Below are 11962 nucleotides of genomic sequence, written 5' to 3'. Positions count from 1 at the left end.
GCTTTAGTTCTATGCTTTACACTTGAAAAGAAAAATTCCCAATGGGGATGAACTGTACTTGACCTAACAATATAATCTTTCAGTATTTTTGTCATCATCCTGGGACACAGTTTGACAATTCTGAATCCTACAGATTCATTACACAACTAGTAATGTCCGAATACTTGATGCTCTTCCTGCTCTTGTGCTGCCTCCCCTATTTGAGAAGCTTTCTTAAAAATCATACATATGTAAAAAGCATCTGCAATTAAGATTTTATTTCATTCATATCAGATATAACAAGTACAACTTGAATGTACAAATTCTGAACAAAACATAAAAAAGAAAAAAACAACAACAAAAAACTTATTTAAGCAGATTCATGCAAATAAATGACTGGGACACTGTAGATGTCACTGACCCTGTTTTACCTTGAATTGACAAATGCAAAGGACTGCTAATGGACTTCCAACAGGGACATCAAAGGAAGTCCTACATCATAAAAAACGAAAGCAACTAAAGAAGAGGTGGAACTTCCCCCAGAATTCAGACAGCATGCTACAAACTTACTTTCTATTTTTAAAATAGTCCTTGAATAAATATCCAATCCTGGAATCAGAAAGTACATCAAAAGACGGACAAAATAATTTACCTTTTGCCTTAGAAATGCATTCTTGCAAAAGAAACACTACCAGCTATCAATTTATAATCAAGGGTTTTCATTTAAAGTGCATCTGTATGCTTATATATCGAGGCAAAGTATTCTACAGAAAAAGGAATCCTTCCAAGATGGAGGTTCTTGGCTAATTACTTTGGGAAATCACCTCCCTGATATGTGAGAATTTCAGATTTTGTGTCAAATGAAGTTGCTCCTTCACACCTTGCCTTTTCAGTAAAACCACGACACTCGACACTAGCTCTTCAGCCAACCCTGAAAAAAACCTTTGGGTTTGGAGGACAATGCATGACCTGAGACAGGGCTCTTTACAGATTAGTGTTTCTGTTGACAGAATGAGCTCTCAGTCTCTGTAAAGCACCACAGTTTCCTCAATGACAATTAGAAGCTCAAGATCATCTCATAAATAGTTCAAGACCCTCACAAACATCCCCCCAACCATAACTGCATCCAACTGCATACTCCTCTGATATCATCTGGCTCTTGTAAACACGGGGGCACCAAGATGCGTGAGACTGATGCCACTCAAATACACTACCTAATTTATTTATGTTTATATATTTTATTTTTCAATTCCATTCTTTTATATACACGTTTTTGGTAATTATAGTAAAGATGCTGGTGAAAAGTAATTTGTTTAACATTTCATAATGCGTGCAAAAGGAAAAACACTGATTCAAAGAAAAGTCACTCTTACAACTATTCAGCCCTGACAATTATGACAAGCAGTTAGGCAATATCATGACTTGCAAAGTTATACTTAGCATAATGTTGCAATTCAAAATATGGCACAAAATTAACAATACAGATAACAGTCCTACCGGCTAAACTTAGCCAGGTTTTGACTAATTTGGTTTAAATTGAAATTTGATTATATAAAAAGGTTTCTGAAAGTATTGAAAAAGAAACAGTGTACATGAAAGAGAATTCAACAATGTTTACAAAATGCCAAAAGTTCTTACTCTGCCCCCCCATTACCATAAATAATTAATGAAGTCCCCCTTTCCCCCCGCCCCCCAGACTCAAAAAGATTTACAAAGATAAATTTAGCTCAGTGAACAGAACCAAAAGATGACTGTTGTTAGACAGTACCTGGTTAAAAGCTCAAGCACTTTCATAAGAATTCATATATATTGTCTCTTGAGGAATATAAATAATCCGATAGTGTTGCTCTTTTGAGTTTTGGAGACTTCCCATTTAGGAGTTATAACCGTCCTTGTGCTTTGAATAAAACATGAGCTTTAAAGCAGAATGCTGATGGTATTCAGAATTCACCATCTTCAAAGTTCATTGTGAGAATTCTTCTCTGCAGCTTTGAACATCAGGATGGAATTGAAAATTTTGAGAGCAGGGCCCAGTTTAATGCTCATAATTTTAACAATGTCTGTTTGAGTCATAAGTAGAAATGCTTCTCCATCAATTTGCTAAAATGGGGGAAAAAACAACAGAATGTGGATTAACAAGATGCAGTGCTGTAGAAAATATTCAAGGTTAAATTATCAGCTGTCTTCTACATAGCAATGCTAAAAAAGCACACACAGAAGTTCATGTGTGCAATGACATTTCCTGATATATGGACCTTTTTTATCCACAACGACACACCCAAAAGTGGACTGGGAACAAAGTAAACTAATTCCCCTGAAAAATCAGCCCACAGGAAAATAGAAGGTACTCATACCTTCCTGTGATCACTCTGAATTAGGTGTAGAGTTAAGAAGAATATGGAAAAATTCAGGGTGGCCAAAGTCTAGTTTTTATCATGGCAGTTTTTAAAATTAGAAGAGGTGACAGGTACATGAATGTTAGTGGACATAAAATAATTCAGAAATACATATCAGCTAATTCCAACTTTTTTTTTTTTTTTTTTCAAAATTAGCCTTCCACCATGAAGAAAATCAGAAAGATAACACTTATTTCTAGTGTGGCCACAGTTAGTCTTTACACACTGAAGAAAAGCATTTACTAACAGGGGCAATCAAACAGTGAATGTGAGGCTGGTGTTGAGAGTCACTGACTTTAAGGTGGTTCTTCTAATACTCGGGTAGGGTAACCATGAGAAAGACCCTTCCTCTCTCTGGGCATCTTCTAAGACAAAAGTCTATGCTTCTGAAAAATAGGCTACTATTCTCTGGAAGTTCAAAGGTACAACACATCTTTTAGGTTAAAAGATAAAATGCTATGAAGAAGATGTCTGGCTTACTGGGCAGAGCAAAGAAACAGTCTTTCAGCTCTTAGGTAACTTTGTCACCTTAAAAAAAAAAAAAAAAAAGTTTCCCTTTCAGTTTTCCCACCTTATACAAAAAGTCAAATGCACGTTTGTTCTCTGCCTTAGAACATCAGAAACCTTGACAGCAATGCACTCTGTTATGGGATGAATGGTGTCCCTGTCACAAATTCGTATGTTGATGTCCTGACCCCCAGTACCTCAGAATGTGACTTTTATTTGGAAATAGGGTCAAGGCAGAGGTAATGGTTAAGCTGAGGCCACACTGGAGTAGGCTGGGTGCCTAATCCAATTATGACTGGTATCCTCATAAAAAGGAGAGATCTGGAGAGACACACATAGAGGGAAGGCAATGTAAAGACCCAAAGAGAGACTACAAGAGACACACATAGAGGGAAGGCAACGTAAAGACCCAAAGAGAGACAACCATCTACAAGTCAAGGAGAGGCTACAAGTCAAGCCCAGGAGAGATCCTTTCCTCACAGCCTGCGGGAGGAAGCAACTCTGCCAACCCCCTGACTTCTAGCCTTCTTCAGATTCTCAGCTTCTAGAACTGCGAGACAATGCATTTCTGCTATTTAAGCCACCGGTTTGTGGTTGGCATTGTTATGGTGGCCCTAGCAAACTAAGACAACTCTAAATGCCGCTAACAGTTCTCTAAACAAAGGCTGATATAATTAAATAGCTACTTCTTAAGATTTTCCTCTCTCCTTTAAAAATGAAAGACTTGTAAATATAGACTGCCTAAATGCTTCATCAGCAAGAACTGGAGTCATCTTAGACAACTTCTTCAAGTAACAATTATATGGAAAAAGTGTGCTAATTTCAGTAAAAAGATATTCTGCTGTTGTAAACTAGAAGGAAAAATTGTTCCAATGTTAATCTCCAAGTGCAACACCGTTAAGCGGCAGGTATGAGAAATGTTCTCCTGTTTTTTTTTTTTTTTTTTTTTTTTTTTTTTTTTTTTTTTTGAGACGGAGTCTGGCTCTGTCGCCCGGGCTGGAGTGCGGTGGCCAGATCTCAGCTCACTGCAAGCTCCGCCCCCCGGGTTTACGCCATTCTCCTGCCTCAGCCTCCCGAGTAGCTGGGACTACAGGCGCCCGCCGCAATGTTCTCCTGTTTTTTGGAAACATTTCGTCTGTTCTCATTTGCTTGTGCTATGACAGCCCTCTGATAAAGCAAGGTCAGGAAGAAAGGCAGATCTATTAACATTTTGCTCAACCAAAGCAGACCTTAGTACAATGGATAGCCTGTAGAAGTCTTCTAAGTCATTAATGAAAGTGTCCACTGACATTCCCAAAGAGCCCACTACAAAGACTGATTGGTTTATTATAATCTTGGCCCTACTGAAGGCTTGCGGCAGACACCAAGTCTCCTTCTGAAACTATGTAAGAGTATAACACAACAGATGACTGATGAAAAGAAACATTCAGAGAACTTAGTGGCTGGGATTTGAAGTTAAAAGTGGGACAGGAAGGATACATTTTGGTAGGTTGTTATTTATAAGGTTACATACACTAGAAAGAAAAATCTTGAGGCTACTTCTAAACTCTTTATTACATACAGGTTGCTCTGACATGTGGCCATAAGAATAAGCCTTTACTGGAAGGAAGTAAACTTTATTCAAGAAAGTAGACCCTAAGAACAACAGTGACCACTGCAATGTATTACAAGGCTTACTTTTTTTTACTAGCTTCTGCAATGCATATATAATGCTATAATTCCAGACCCTACGTGTCTTGCTAATGGCCCCAAACGAGGGAGAGGGATATGGAATTCAGGAGCTCTTGCCTTCCATTTCACTGCCCTTTTCACTGTGCACTATTTGTTCTTTTCCAATGCCTTAACTCGAAACCACAGTGACATGCTCTGTCTGAATGAGTCTTTCTCAGAGTGTAAAGGCATGAGTGTATTGACTCAATAAAAATATACTGAATGTCTATTATATTCCATACACTCTTCTTGGGCCTAGACATATGGCAGGGAATAAAACAAATAAAACAAAAACAAGCAAGCAAAAAACTTTTTGTGCAGTTTACATTCTAGAAGTGGTAGACAGACCATAAGCCAATAAACATACTAAGTAAGCCAATTAATCAGTAAGTTAGAAAGTGACTCATGTTGGCCAGGAGCAGTGGCTCATGCCTGTAATTCCAGCACTTTGGGAGGCTGAGGTCAGTGGATCACTTGAAGTCAGGAGTTCAAGACTAGCGTGGCCAACATGGTGAAACCACATCTCTACTAAAAATACAAAAATTAGCTGGGTGTGGTGGCGCGCACCTGCAGTTCCAGCTACTTGGGAGGCTGAGGTATGAGAAGCACTTGAACCTGGGAGGCAGAGGTTGTAGTGAGCTGAGATTGTGCCACTATACTCCAGCCTGGGTGACAGAACGAGCCTCTGTTTCCAAAAAAAAAAAAAAAAGGTGATTTGTGCTATGATTAAACAGAGCTGACTAGGAAGATGAATGGACAGCAGGAGCAGGGATGCATGTGTGGCGCCAAGAAGCAATTTTTAAGTCAGAAAGTCAGGGCAGGACTAATTGGTAAGCTGGCATCTGAGCAGAAGTGAGCCACATGAAGATCTGGAGGAAGAGCGTTCTGTGCGGAAGGAGGAGCGGAAGCAAGCCTGGACAATCAGAGGAACAGCAAGGAGGCCAGCGTGTAGACCCGTGAGGGGCAGAGCAAACAAAGAGCCAGGGGCAAGAGAGGTAACGAGGTATCACACCGCAGGCCCTTATAAGGACTTCTGCTTTTATTCTGATTGAGAGATGAAGCTATTGGAAGGATCTGAACAGAGGAGTGACATGGTTTGACTTAGGTTTCAGCAGGGTCACCTTGGCTGTGCTGGGAATAGACTGCAGAGGAGCAAAAACAGAACCAGGAAAATGAGTTTGGAGGTTACTGCACTCATCCAAGTGGGAGAGGATGGCGGCGCAGACCAGGGTGGTGGTGCAGTAGAGTGATAGGGTTTTATATGTTTCAAAGATACACCGAATAGGATTTTCAACAGATGAGATGTGGCGTGTGTAAGAGAGAAGTCAAGGATAATTTCCAAGAAGAGCCTATCTGAATACTTGTACTTTGCCTTTTAGAGATGATTTATAAGACTTCAGTTAGATTTGTCCTATGGTTTACTTGTAGGACTCAAAACCCAAACCCACTGACTTTGTGAGACACTTGAGAACAAGGATTGGGTTTTACTATTTTCGAATCATCCTTCTCACAAGAGCATGACACGAAGTAACATACACATGGTCGGAATTTAACAAATGTGCACAAGATGAATGAATGATGGTGTGAATGAGTGAGTAATAGATATCGACAGACAATATTAACTATCTCACTCCTCTAGAGAAGGATCTGGCTTTGAGGGTATTTGGTAACTGAGGAACATCTCCAAAGACAATTTGCCATGAATAAAAAAATTACTCAAAGAAATACCGTATCATTTTGAATTTAGACTTGAATCTTACTTAAACTGAATAATAGAGCAAACCTATATGGATTATCTAGATATCAACAGAATAAAAAACAGAAGTTATAAAAGAGATGCATTATAAATTTATTTTCAAAAATGCTTTCTTATTTTCAAAGGTAATGACTACGTGACACTTTCCAAGACAGACCAACAGCTCCCTATGTGGCTCTATGTCCGCTAGCGATAGAAAATGAGTTCAGGCTGAGCATAGTGGCTCATGCCTGTAATCTCTGCACTTTGGGAGGCCGAGGTAGGCAGATCACCCGAGGTCAGGAGTTCCAGACCAGCCTGGTCAACACATGGTGAAACCAAGTCTCTACTAAAAATACAAAAAAATTAGCTGAGTGTGGTGGTGGGCACCTGTAATCCCAGCTACTTGGGTGGCTGGGGCAGGAGAATTGCTTGAACCTGAGAGGCGGAGGTTGCAGTGAGCACTCTAGCCCAGGCTAGAAGAGCAAGACTCCATCTTGATTAAAAAGAGAGAGAAAAAAAACAGAAAATGAATTCAGAATGTCAGTGAAGACACTTAGGACTCAGGGAAAGAAAATCTGAGTAACTGCCAATTAAAGATCGAATAGAGAGAAAATAAAACATTTGCACAATAAGAACATAAATCAGAAAAAGGATGTTGGAAATCAGATCCTTGTGCATTTTAACAGGCTTTCCTCTAATGCATAAATTATACCTCACAGTATAACAACACTGATAACTGGTGGCTGGATTGTTAGTTGTGTCTACACTCCTGCCATACAACTGAAAGTGTGCTGTTCTTAACAGTTGAGCTTTACACATAGGGGCAAACAAGGTGTGTATGCGTGTAACTGTAGACAGCAGATGTTGGAGAAAACCTTCTGAGATTACTCAGTCTACTTTCTGCCTTCTGGCAGGAGTAGACAGAGCCAAAATCAGAGGGGTAATTGACTGCTTTACTTGGAAGAGATGACAGGCAAGTGGCTTATTTTTCAAGGTCTCTACTGAATAAGGGTCTCCTGCTGTATGCTTACAGAATTAAAAGTTCGAAACCAGATTCCTTTTTATTCTAGTGCTCACTGCTGTAAGTGATACCATTCTTAATCACCCCTTACACTGAAGTTTTGGAGAGGTAGTTGAAAACAACTAATGAAATAATCTTCCAAAAGTGGACTGTGATAAATATCTTATTATAAACATTACTGAGGAATGTATATGACTTAAGGGATTTTTTTAGACATAATGCTAATATTACTTATTATAAACCTCAAATGGAGTCAATCATGTTGTTAGAATGATGTTGGAAAATAAAATAATGGAAACTAATTTCACTTTATTAAAAAGATAAAACATTGCTTATTTCTTTCCTTGGCTGCTTCTTCTGTACTATGAACTGTATAAATGCATGCTATTAAGTTCTGTGGGTTTTCTTTTTAGAAGGAGCCTAGTGTTACTGCTGTGGGGCATCATAAAATGGTACTCACAAACATTCTTTTGCATCTCATCTTATACAAAGACATTTTTATACAACTGATTCATACTGCCTGTTAGTATACATCAATTTGTCAATTTCAACACAACCCATCTCTTTTTGACTCTGCCAGTTCCACACATTTCACCATCCACTGCATTTCAGTGCTTTGATCCCATTAAGTAACATATTGCAATTTAGTGGAACACTTACTTCATCTTTAAATACCTTTCCATGTTCTTCACACCCAGGTAAGCTCTGTATAAATTCTGACACCTGTCAAAAGCAATATCAAAATTCCCAGTTAAAAAACATAGTCAGAATCTAAATGCTACAGGTTCAAAACATGTAACCCATATGCGTTAGTTATTTCTCTCAGAATGATTTCTTCTCTTTCAGAAAAAAAAGACTAAACGCTACCTACATTCAATGTTCCACACCTCTTAAGCCAGTACTCCTGTATCTGGTGTCTGGCAGCAAAGAAAATAAAATATACCTCGTCGGTGCTCCATTTGGAAACTTTACTGGCAGGGATTCCAGCGACAGTTGGAAGAAGTTTGCTTTGCTGCTCCCAGCGCAAGGGGAGACATGGAATTGGGGACTTAAAGGACAGAAAGACAGCTGACCGACGCTGTGCCTGCTGGACGGTGGGTTCTTCCCGGGCACCTGGTCAATGAAAACAAATGGGCAATCACTCTCTGAAAGCAGCAAGCCCCAAATGCCATGCATCTCCCAGATAATGAGACTGGGGTGGGGGTGGTTAAAGCATTGGTTCCTTTCAGCATTATGCTATTGAATAGGCTCTTCTTTGTCTTTACTGAAGGTCACTATAAAAAACAGCCTGTAAATTCAACTGATATTATTTGCTACAGCACTCATTGCTAAAAATATGCTTCATTATGTTGTTCAATGTTGTCTCTTTAATGCTTCAGATAAGAAACAGGCCTCAAAGTTTTTAATGGGAAGGAAAGTTAGTCTTATCCTAGGAAGTTGCTTATTTGTTCCCCTTTCTGCTTTGGATGTTGTAAGGGTAATAGCCAAGTTGCATCTCACGTCCAACACCTGTGTTTACCATGTATTCGCAGTTAGCGTCCTTTCTCTCCTTCTGTCTCAGGGCTTGCTTTGGTTTCTTAACTTCTTACTTACTAATCATACTGATTTCTTAAATAGCCAATTTAGTTTTTTGACAGGGATATGAAATTATTGCAATAAAAATAAAACAGCAGAAATGCAAATGCTTTTGTCATTTTTTAATTTGTTCAGATCAAAATTAAAACTATTAAGTATTCTTACTATAGCCTGGGCTACAGGACAAGGTCCCATCTCTTAAAACAACAAAAAAAACCTACTGAATATTCTATTTTTACGTTAGAGCTTCTGAATCCAAACCTAGTTTTATGGCTGCTTTCCTAAAACAGCCATTCTCTAGCAAAGGATTTTTGCCCTCTGGACGCTTGACTTAGAGCTGTCAATCGTCATCTCCTTATGGTCCTTTAGAACAGAAATCTTTTCTGAAAACTAGGTATTCAAAGCACCTAAGAAGAAAGGCACCTGGCACCTCCCCTACATTTCCTCTCTGCTCACACACCAGCTCAGTTACAAGGACACCTCAATTCTATCACAAAAGCCTTGCTTTTGTATTTCTATGATCTACAGAAAGATGTAGAAATCACTAAGTGTAAAGCTCACTGAATTTTCACAAAGTGAACACACCCATGTAACCAACACCCGGACTGAAAACAAAACGTGGCCAGCACACACTTCCAATCACATCTCACCTGTCAAGCAAAGGTGACCACTTCCTTGACTACTAACACCATAGATTCATGTACCCTCTTTGGAATTGTATTTAAAATGGGAACTTGGGTATCTGGCTTCTTTCTCTAAACAGCATGTTTCTGAGATTCATTTGCATTGTTGTGAATAGTAGAAGTTACCTTCTCTTTGTTGTATGGTTTTTCGTGGTTGTGAATACTCTGTAATTCATTTGGAGATCATGAACAATGAGCATCTGAGTTGTTTTTAATTTGGGGCTATTACAAACAGTGCTATTACAAACATTCTTGTACAGATTACTTTGTCAGAGGCATTTGAACCAGAGCAACTCCATCTTGAGCAGGAGCTGGGTAAAATGAGGGTGAGACCTACCGGGTCTGAGACAACTGCATTCCCAGATGGTTAAGACATTCTAAGTCACAGGATGAGACAGGAGATGGGGACAAGATACAGGTCATAAGGACCTTGCTGATAAAACAGGTTGAAGAAGCCAGACAAAACTCACCAAAACCAAGTAACCTCTGGTCATCCTCACTGCTACACTCCCACCAGCACCAGGACAGTTTACAAATGCCATGTCAACATCAGGAAGTTACCCTATATGGTCTAAAAAGGGGAGGCATGAATCCACCCCTTGTTTAGCATACCATCAAGAAATAACCACAAAAATGGGCAACCATTTGGAGTAGCCATTCTTTATTCCTTTCCTTGCCTAATAAACTTGCATTCTCACTTCACTCTCTGAATGTGCCCCAAATTCTTTCTTGAATGAGACCCAAGAATCCTCTCCTCAGGTCTGGATCAGGACCCTTTTCCGGTAACAATTTCTTGAACATATGTATGTATTTCCATTGCACATATACCAAAGAGTGAAACTTTGAGGTCAGAGCATTTGTGTACACTAAGCTTTGGGAAATCCTGCCAGCTTTCCAAAACAACTGCACAATACCTACCAACAGCATATGACAGTTCCAATGGCTTCACTTCCACACCAGTGCTTGGTATTGTCTATCTTTTTCTTTTTAACCATTATAGTGGGTGTATAGTGGTATCACATTATGGTTACAACTGCATTCGATGACTAATGATATTGACAATCTTTCCCTATGTTTATTGTCCACATAGAGAGGCTATTTTGTAAAGGGCTTATTCATGTTTTATGTCTATCTTTCTATTGAGCTGTCTCCCTTTTTTCTTAATGATTTATACACGTTGTCTATATATATTCTGGGTAGAAGTCCTTTGTTGGAAATATGTATTACAAATATCTCCTCCCACTCTGTGCCTTCCTTTTTACTTTCTTAATAGGGTTTTTTGAATAACAGAAGTAAATGTAATAATGTCTAATTTATTAATTTTTTCTCTTATGGCAAATATCTTATATGTCTATTAAAGAAACCTGTGCTTACCCCAAGACCATAAAAAGAGTTTTCTCTGCTTTCCTCTAAACACTTTATGCTCTACCTTTCATGTTTAGATCTACAATCCATCTGATATTTATGTCTTGTGTATATATTAGGCAAGAATCAATATTCATAGATTTTTTCCATATAGATTTTTAATTCTCCAACCATGATTTACTGAAAAGACTATCCCTTCCTTTCCCCACTGTGCTGCAGTGCTAGTTTTAACATACGTATCAGTGTCTTTCAGATTCCATATTTTGTCCCACTGGTCTCTTTATCCCAATCCATAGCTTTAATTACTATCACTTTGTAAGTATACTGATGTCTGTGATGTAGGTCTTTTCAAGATTGCCATGGCTACTGCATTTGCATTATCAATTTTACAATTCGCTTTAAAAAAAAAACAACAAAAAAAACCCGCTAAGATTTAGATTAGGCTTTCTATCAAACATATTTCTACTAGACAAATTTCCAATAGATAAATTTGGTTAAGAAATGACTTCTTTACAATATTGAGTCTTCCAATCCACAAAGAAGCAAAATCCCTCGATTTCTTTGGCTCTTCTTTAATGTCTCTCATTAACATTTTGTCATTTTCAGGTAGAGATCTTGCACATCTTTTGTTAAACTTATTCCTATGTATCAGATGTTTCCTGAGGCTGTTATAAGTGGTAAATTTTTTAAAAATTTATTTCTTACTGTTCTGTTACAGTTTTCTGATACATTTATTCTTAAACTAGCCTAATCTGAAATTTGAATTGCTCTGAATGCTAGAAAGTCACTATGCTGAGTCAAAAATCTGTTTTATTAGAGCTGACACCCACTGGTGCTGGTTCTACCTCATTGAGCTCATACAGAGAAATTCTAGTGTCTGCTCCACATGAAACAGTTCAAATCTTCAAACACGTTTTAAAAAGCCATCATTATCCCTCTTTCCACATTTCATCCAGCCAAGCTCAAAGGTGTAGGTCCTCATCCTATT

At 38.5% G+C, this 11962-nt stretch overlaps 1 protein-coding gene across 6 annotated transcripts in view; it reads right to left on the bottom strand.

The window, feature by feature from the left end:
- Positions 1-231: 231 nt before the first annotated feature.
- LOC105465599 (L3MBTL histone methyl-lysine binding protein 3) overlaps positions 232-11962 on the bottom strand; it is a 124530-nt gene continuing 112799 nt past the window's right edge. For all 6 annotated transcript variants that reach the window (XM_011714104.3, XM_011714106.3, XM_024787861.2 and 3 more), the window contains 3 exons: positions 8295-8464; positions 8012-8074; positions 232-2079 (listed from right to left, as the gene is read on the bottom strand). In XM_011714104.3, the coding sequence (XP_011712406.1) occupies positions 1936-2079; positions 8012-8074; positions 8295-8464 (377 nt within the window). In that variant the 3' untranslated portion in view covers positions 232-1935. The remainder of the gene's footprint in view (positions 2080-8011; positions 8075-8294; positions 8465-11962) is intronic.

The sequence above is a fragment of the Macaca nemestrina genome, chromosome 5 (genome assembly GCF_043159975.1).
Source record: "Macaca nemestrina isolate mMacNem1 chromosome 5, mMacNem.hap1, whole genome shotgun sequence".
NCBI lineage: Eukaryota > Metazoa > Chordata > Mammalia > Primates > Cercopithecidae > Macaca > Macaca nemestrina.
The sequence above is the reverse complement of the archived record's forward strand: the minus strand, read 5'-3'. Positions and strand labels throughout refer to the sequence as shown.